This window comes from Pygocentrus nattereri, chromosome 11 (assembly GCF_015220715.1).
Source record: "Pygocentrus nattereri isolate fPygNat1 chromosome 11, fPygNat1.pri, whole genome shotgun sequence".
Lineage (NCBI taxonomy): Eukaryota > Metazoa > Chordata > Actinopteri > Characiformes > Serrasalmidae > Pygocentrus > Pygocentrus nattereri.
This window is the reverse complement of record NC_051221.1, coordinates 13,126,982-13,134,175: the sequence shown is the minus strand read 5'-3', so window position 1 is coordinate 13,134,175 and position 7,194 is coordinate 13,126,982. Positions and strand designations below refer to the sequence as shown.

General features: G+C 44.8%; 2 protein-coding genes across 2 annotated transcripts; one reads left to right on the top strand and one right to left on the bottom strand.

Moving 5' to 3' along the window:
* The first annotated feature begins 17 nt into the window (after positions 1-17).
* Positions 18-3,687, top strand: ccng1 (cyclin G1). The gene is made up of 6 exons (XM_017711558.2): positions 18-196; positions 1,147-1,410; positions 1,864-2,114; positions 2,238-2,316; positions 2,406-2,516; positions 2,695-3,687. Exons 2-6 carry the CDS (start codon positions 1,147-1,149, stop codon positions 2,884-2,886), a joined length of 897 nt encoding a protein of 298 aa, XP_017567047.1. The 5' UTR covers positions 18-196; the 3' UTR covers positions 2,887-3,687.
* nudcd2 (NudC domain containing 2) lies at positions 3,028-7,157 on the bottom strand. Its single transcript, XM_017711559.2, has 4 exons — positions 6,788-7,157; positions 5,809-5,857; positions 5,552-5,703; positions 3,028-4,121 (listed from the first exon to the last, which is right to left on the bottom strand). Exons 1-4 carry the CDS (start codon positions 6,974-6,976, stop codon positions 4,038-4,040), a joined length of 474 nt encoding a protein of 157 aa, XP_017567048.1. The 5' UTR covers positions 6,977-7,157; the 3' UTR covers positions 3,028-4,037.
* Positions 7,158-7,194: the final 37 nt, after the last annotated feature.

Below are 7,194 nucleotides of genomic sequence, written 5' to 3'. Positions count from 1 at the left end.
ATAAAGGACGGCAGTCGGGGCCTCTCGGTCGCCTGACGCCGCGGGTTGGGGTGTGCAGGGCGGACACTTTTCCACTGACTTTAAACTCTTTCATACTTACATTCGCCGTTTCTTTTTACGTTCGTTTCTTTCCTGCAACTTTTATTTTTATTTTGAAGGGCGTATTGTTGCGCTTTCTGCACGCTAATATTTCAAGGTAAGTTTGTCTTGTCCGTTAGCCGCTTAAGCTCGCTAACCTAACCTCCGCTCTCTGTGAAGTTGTAAGTTGGCCTCTTCGCTGAACTAGTCGTCCGTAATAGTGATTTGGCTCGTGGCTCTGCGTTATAACTCGCCTTACAGCTGTTAAACATCAACTTTGTGAAGGTTTGTTTGTAAGGCATTGTTCGGCTAACGTTAGCCTGGTAGCTCAGCTACGGCGCTACGTAACTAGGTTAATGTTTTGAGCTGTTGCGTAACGGATTCTGGCTCGGCCTAACGCTTAATGTAGCCCTAAGACTATAAAAGTAACTGTGGGCGACAGTGACCTGCCTATGCGTGTAAAAATGCTTGCTAAATGGATTTTATTAGTTTGTAAAGGAGTTATAAACTACAGGCTGAAGTCAGCTTCGCTGTTCGCCAGCTGTTGTTCGAGTTTTCCCGTTCCACCTAAAATGGTGCGTCGGTTAACTTTAACGTTCAGGCTCACTGATGCATCTACTGCATCACCTTTTAATGTGGAACGGGGAAATTTAAGCACAAATCGGACTTCATCTGCGCTACAACAGTTTGTCTCTAGTCCAACAAGAACATGTCCCGACATGCCTCCTTATGGTGGTCCTGCTGTTGTAGGTTGAGTGGGCTTGGCCTCATGTGACGCTCAGCACTTGTTTCCAAACACTTGATTAAAACAAGGCGCCTCGTTTGTGTCGTTAGGTGAAGGATCAGCGTTTGTCCTTGGTTGGACAAGCCTTTGACAAAAGAATGGCATGTCTGGGCATGTAACATGTAGCCCTCCGCCCCCCCCCCCCCCCCCCCCCCCCCCCCCCCGTGACTTTCTAGAAGCTTTCAGACCAGGAGACCTTCACTAGCCAACACCGTGGGTTTCCTATTGGTGACGCTTGTCATTACGAACTGTCTGCTGTTAAATGCTGCCTCTTTCATTTTAAGATGATTGACAGAGTGAACGGAACGGAGGCCTTGCCCTTTGCTGTCCAGCTGAAGGCTCTCCTGGAGCAGGAGGCTCGCTTTCAGCCAAAACTGTGCGGCCTCCGCATCCTGGAGTCTGCTCACGATAATGGCCTGAGGATGACCGCCAAGCTGAGGGACTTCGAGGTGAAGGATCTGCTCTCCCTGACACGCTTCTTTGGTTTCAGTGCTGAGACCTTCTCCCTTGCTGTGAGCCTCCTGGACCGCTTTCTGGCTGTGATGAAGGTATGATTCAGGGCTGGAATAATCAGCAAGGTTAAATTGCGCTGTTAGAAGAAAACCTTGTATCTCCATTTGATGTTTTACATTTTTGACTGTTTGAAAATCCCTGTTGCCCTTTACCTTGTGTAAATTTCATTAATGGACCAAAATAAACAGCCCAGAATGACTGGGGGGGGGAATTTCTGGTTCCACTGACTTGCATTAAAAATTGTTTTTCCTTCTACTGTAGTTACAATTTGAAATGCGAGGTTTCTGAGACAACAATGCATTCATACTTCAGTCTTGTAACTGGTCATCCTTTCACCCATAGCTGGTCCAAGCATAATGTGGGTGTGTAAATATGTAAACTTGCCCAGTGTCTTAGGTTTATTGCTTCTTTGCCACAATGTTGAGCCCTGGCCACATTACTTTCCTATAACTTCACTAAAGATTAACCTAGTATTTCCTTACGTTCAGATTCAGCCAAAGCACCTCTCCTGTGTTGGTCTTTGCTGCTTCTACATTGCTGTGAAAACCTCAGAAGAGGAGAACATTCCTCTGGCAAGCGATCTGATCAGGATCAGCCAGAACCGCTTCACAGTCTCAGATATGATGAGGATGGAAAAGATCATTCTGGAAAAACTCTACTGGAAAGTCAGAGCACCCACTGCACTGCATTTCCTTAGACTGTTTCACTTCCGTGTCCAGGAGAAGATGGATGCTGACAGGTCAGCAACTTGAGTGCAATTATGTAATAAGTACTCACTTGCTTTTGTGTATGGTGTAAGTCTTATGATTAATGTTCTGCATTAGACTAATCCCTTTTTTTTTTTTTTTTTTTTTTTTTGCAGTAAGAAGATTCTAAACATTGAGAGGCTTGAGGCTCAGCTCAAGGCATGCCACTGCTCCTTTGTCTTCACGAAAATAAAGGTGAGCCAGTGGAGTCTTCATGAAGTTGTATAGTTCACTGGATTGCTGGACAACTTTATTCAAGTGTCTTAATGATCTTGTTCCATCAGCCTTCCTTGCTTGCCCTGGCTTTGTTGGCACATGAGGTTGAGGAGCTGTATGGATTTGAGTCAGTAGTAGTCCTGAGAGAAGCGGTGCAGGACCTTCAGCTGTTACTTGCTGTAAGTGTCAAGCCCTAATTTCTAAACAGAGTAATGTATTGAGGACTTGTGTAATTGGTTATCTAATGACTTATGTGAAGTCTGGAAAAGTAACTTGGCTGTTGTAACTTTATACAGCAGTGCACTGCTTTCTCATGGCCTTTGACCAGATTTCAAATTCTTTTAATCCTTTTTCTAGGTTAAAGATGGAGATTTGGTTTGTGCAAGGGAGCTTGTTGCCAAGTGCCTGATGGAATATTCCACCACCAAGTGCTCAAAGCCTAACAGCCAGAGGCTACGTTGGATCATCTCTGGTAGAACGGCCCGACAGCTGAAGCACAGCTACTACAAGATTGCTCATCTGCCTACAATTCCTGAATCTGCTTGTTAGTGTTGGGTGGCCATAATTTAGAGTAAATGCTTTGAGTTATGACAACTTGATGGTGAATCGGCTTCCTTAAAGAGCTTCTTTGTGAAGCTCTGTAAGGAAACTGAATGTGTGGCTTTTAAACCCCCCCCCTTTTTTTTTTCTTTTTTTTTTTTCGTGGTAATGGTTATTTATTGTCTGCTTTGACTAGGGCTTTCTAGTCAAGGGTGGGATTGAGAGCAGTCAGCCAGACAAGGGTCATGCCTGCCTGGTTTGATCAGCTTGCGCGCATGTACAGTATGTTCATTTGAATCGGCGCAGTCATTGGCGCTGGTTGTTTAAAGCGGTGAAGTATTGAACCACCTAGGTCCTCAGTCCACCATGTGGAAGAGGAGGGAGAAGGGTTTTGTGAATTTATGACTACAATGGAACCAAGAAATCGGGCCCAAAACCCTTAACTCCCACCCTAGGTTGCCGAACTGTCCTAAAGCACACTCCTACCCAAGGTGATTAGTTATGTTTTCTTTTAGTTTCTTGTTGGGGATATAAATCAGTGTGTAGGTTTCTACCTTGCTGAGCAACATACTCCTAACTGAGATGCTTCTTATGACTAACAGGTTTGACAAGTCATGCTGTCATGGCTGTGTCTAACCAGACATGTTAGATACAGGGTCCAAATTGCTTCACCAATGTGCAAAGCATGTCTTGCTGCTAGTTTTCTCTTCAGCAGTCACATTCTCAGGCTTGATTTGGCTAATGATTAGACATGTACCCCCTGTAAACATGAATGTGCACCTTTCAATAAAACACTATTGAAATGTTAAACTGGCTCACTTTCAATGACAGACACCCTTGTATAACCTACTTTTATTGTTTTTATAAATCCAGAACATCCACTGCACTCAACGATGGCTGTACAGACAGCATTGGCTGAGGCACCAAAAAAAATTGGCATCTGTAAACCTAAATGACAAACTGACTTGAAGGCTTCTTGTGGCAAGTTATGGCTTCAACACCAACAGCCTGAACCCCAAATTATTGAACGTCCAAAGATCCCATACAATCACCCACTTGAAGTGCAAAAGAAAACACCTGAAGACCTCCCACTGAACGGAAACCAACCCCTACTGCTCACTGTCAGTTAAGTCCTCATGCTCTCCTGGAGTACTGTGGTTTTACTTCTCCAAACTAGAGAAATCTGGTCCCCCACCATGGAAGTTTCCAGAAATGTCAGCACCGCTGAAGTCAAATCCAGGATTCTGTCAAAACAAGAGAAAATAAGTGTAAGGACCTGGAGCCCAATTATAGAAACTTAAGCCTGAAATCTTATGCTTAATCACCATGGCAACTTCAGTTTGGGACAGAAGCAGTTGTTCCCTAACGTTAATAGCTAAAGTTCACAATCTTATCCCAACTGCAGATGAAACAGTATTACAGAAACAGGACAAAACTTAGGACATTGTCTAACTTCTTAAGGCAGTTCTGGGGTTTATCTTCACTTGTTTGAACAGGGTTTCCTATTTTATGCAGTGACTGGCGGCACAGTGATGGTACACTGATCTACACTGAAAACTGCTTTGACTTGAGGGTTCCGGTTTTCTTTTCTAAAAGCGTTTTAAAAGCCCGGACACCACCTTCGTGTGCTAATATTACAGAAAACCAGTTGGATAAAGCGATATTGGTGAATAATGAGGAGGCAGAGTCAGAGCTAAAGCGGGTGGGAAATGAAACTGAAGCTGTGGAGCGCGAAGCGAACACGAAGCGCGGTCACAATATTACTAACTTTGTTTTGTTGGACTTTTGTACCTCAGCGACAGTACCTAGCGTTAGCTGCCCGGCTAACTAGCTTAATTAATCACGGGCTAACGTCTCGTATGGTCGGTTGCTAGGTAACAGACATGACCGTTGCTCGTCGACTTCGAGCGTGTAAGATAAGATTTCGCAACTTGGGATAAGAAAATGTGCTCTAAGGTGAGAAAAGACTCCTAACTCAGGATGAGATTTGCTTCTGTGATGCGAAAATCTTGAGTTAAGACAAAGGGGAAGGAGAAAAGATTCCTATAAAGCTTTTCTGGACCGCTGAAGACTCCTTGGTAGTTAATTAACAGGAGTTGAACTGGATGTGTTCGTGCAAGAATCACCAAACTGCGCAGGACTCCAAGCCTCCAGGACTGTTCACAAAGCTTTCCTGCTGCTCTTCTCCTAACCGCGCACACGCACACCTACACGGCGCGTTACCCGCTCTTCTCCTAACCGCACACACGCACACCTAGACGGCGCGTTACCCGCTCTTCTCCTAACCGCGCACACGCACACCTAGACGCGCGTTACCCGCTCTTCTCCTAACCGCACACAGGCACACCTAGACGCGCGTTACCCGCTCTTCTCCTAACCGCACACAGGCACACCAAACGGCGCGTTACAAGATTGGCATCTTGTACATGTCATATCCATATCTTGTCCTGTTAGTCGCGACGTTAGTCTTCCGACACTGGATACTTGTCTGCGACAGTGAAATTGCGTGAAAAGTTTTATGGTGTATGGCCGGCATAAGAACCCTGCGACTGTGAGAGGGTGTCCGACAAAAGCCTTTCAAAGTCTTCTGGGGTATGACTAGCACAATGTGAGAGGGTGTCAGGCAGCTCTCCTAGTGCGTGTTCAGCATACAGGTGCGTGAATGTTCATGTACCTCTCTCTGGAACCTTTCCAGCGTGAGTTTTCTCTGCATCTGGTCCTGAACCCATGGGTCAGCGGCATACTGCCCTTCTAGCAGGGAAGCCCAGCAGTTTCCAGCCTGCCGATTTGTCTTCATCAGGACAATCCGGATCAGCTTTTTGTCCTCTGGACGGCATTTAGGAAAAGTCACAAACAATAACCTGATCAATTTAACAGGCTTCATTCATTCATTCATCACCCACTTTCCCCAGAATGACAGCAAAATCTCACCCAGCGTCCACGTGGCTTCGTCTCCCACTGTGGTTCCAAACAGCTTTCCCTGCGGCAGTAAACCCAGTTAACTTTGGCCTGTGTTATACACACTTAAAATTATGGTTCTTCAAGGGTTCTTTAGTAAAGAAAATAGTTCTACACAAAACCATAAACATGCAAGGAACCGTCTGCATGACGGCTTTTCAGATCGACTGAGAACGTGCTGTGGATAGTTCTATGTAGAACCTTTTTAAAAAAGGATATATAGCATGAAAAAGGGTTTTTTGTTATGATGTCAGAACCCTATAAAGAACCCTTTTCAAAAAGGTTCTACACAGAACCATCTACAGCACATTCCTCCTAAATTTCTTTTAAGCGTATATCTATGTAAGATTCAGGATTAAAAAAAAAAAAAAAAAGTCACACCCTGCCTTCCTTTCGCCTTTTAAATGGTCCTAAACAGAACCACTACTTTTAAGAGAACCCCTAAAGAACCATCATTGTGTTTATCTATACATTAAAAAAAAAAAAAAATTTTTTTTACAAAACCTCACACACTGCCTTCCTTTTTCCTTCAAAATGGTTCTATAGAGAACTCCAAGTTCCACTACCTTCACTACAGAACCCCTTGAAGAACCATCTCTGGTGAGTGTATAGAGCTAATAAAGGCTATTAAAGGATAATAAAGTCTAATAAAGGTTAATAAAGGCTAATAAAGTTTAATAAAAGCTAATAAAGGCTATTCAAGCACAATAAAGGCTAATAAAAGCTAATAAAGTCTAATAAAGGCTATTAAAGACTAATAAAGGCTAATAAAGTCTAATAAAGGCAATTCAAGGCTAATAAAGGCAATTCAAGGCTAATAAAGGCTATTCAAGGCAATTCAAGGCTAATAAAGGCTATTCAAGGCAATTCAAGGCTAATAAAGTCTATTAAAGGATATTAAAGGCTAATAAAGTCTATTAAAGGCTAATAAAGGCTAATACCGCCTCGGTACCTTGAAGATCTCCTGTCCTTTGACGTTCAGCTCCACTTCTTTGCTTCCAAGTTTACACCGGACCTCTTTGCCTGAGGTTCCCGGAGGAACGTTGACCTCGATGAAGACCTCCTCCATGGTCTGATACCACGACCCCCAGGGCGTCTGACAGGGCACGACCCCGCTCCTCTCCTCGAAATGGACCGACATGCTGGGCGCTGTGACGTTACGGCAGCAGCTGCAGAGCCTCGACCTCCCCAGCCGGCGTGGCGTGGCGTGGCGTGGCGCGGTCCGCGCTGCTGAAACCACCGCCCTCTGAGAGACTAACACCTGCAGAGGATGAGACCTGGGCGCTCACAGCGAGAAGCCTTCAAAACAGTCTCCGCCATTCCCGCATCTTCTCCCTGCTCTGCTTCTACGCCGGGGAG

Excerpts from the sequence above, each read along its gene's own strand:
- nudcd2 (XM_017711559.2), bottom strand. The coding sequence starts at position 6,976 with ATGTCGGTCCATTTCGAGGAGAGGAGCGGGGTCGTGCCCTGTCAGACG. Across the intron at positions 5,858-6,787 it reads AAGGACAGGAGATCTTCAAG|GGAAAGCTGTTTGGAACCAC; the intron begins GTACCGAGGCGG and ends TTACTGCCGCAG. Across the intron at positions 4,122-5,551 it reads TGGAAAGGTTCCAGAGAGAG|AATCCTGGATTTGACTTCAG; the intron begins GTACATGAACAT and ends TTGTTTTGACAG.
- ccng1 (XM_017711558.2), top strand. The coding sequence starts at position 1,147 with ATGATTGACAGAGTGAACGGAACGGAGGCCTTGCCCTTTGCTGTCCAG. Across the intron at positions 1,411-1,863 it reads GCTTTCTGGCTGTGATGAAG|ATTCAGCCAAAGCACCTCTC; the intron begins GTATGATTCAGG and ends CCTTACGTTCAG. Across the intron at positions 2,317-2,405 it reads TTGTCTTCACGAAAATAAAG|CCTTCCTTGCTTGCCCTGGC; the intron begins GTGAGCCAGTGG and ends TTGTTCCATCAG.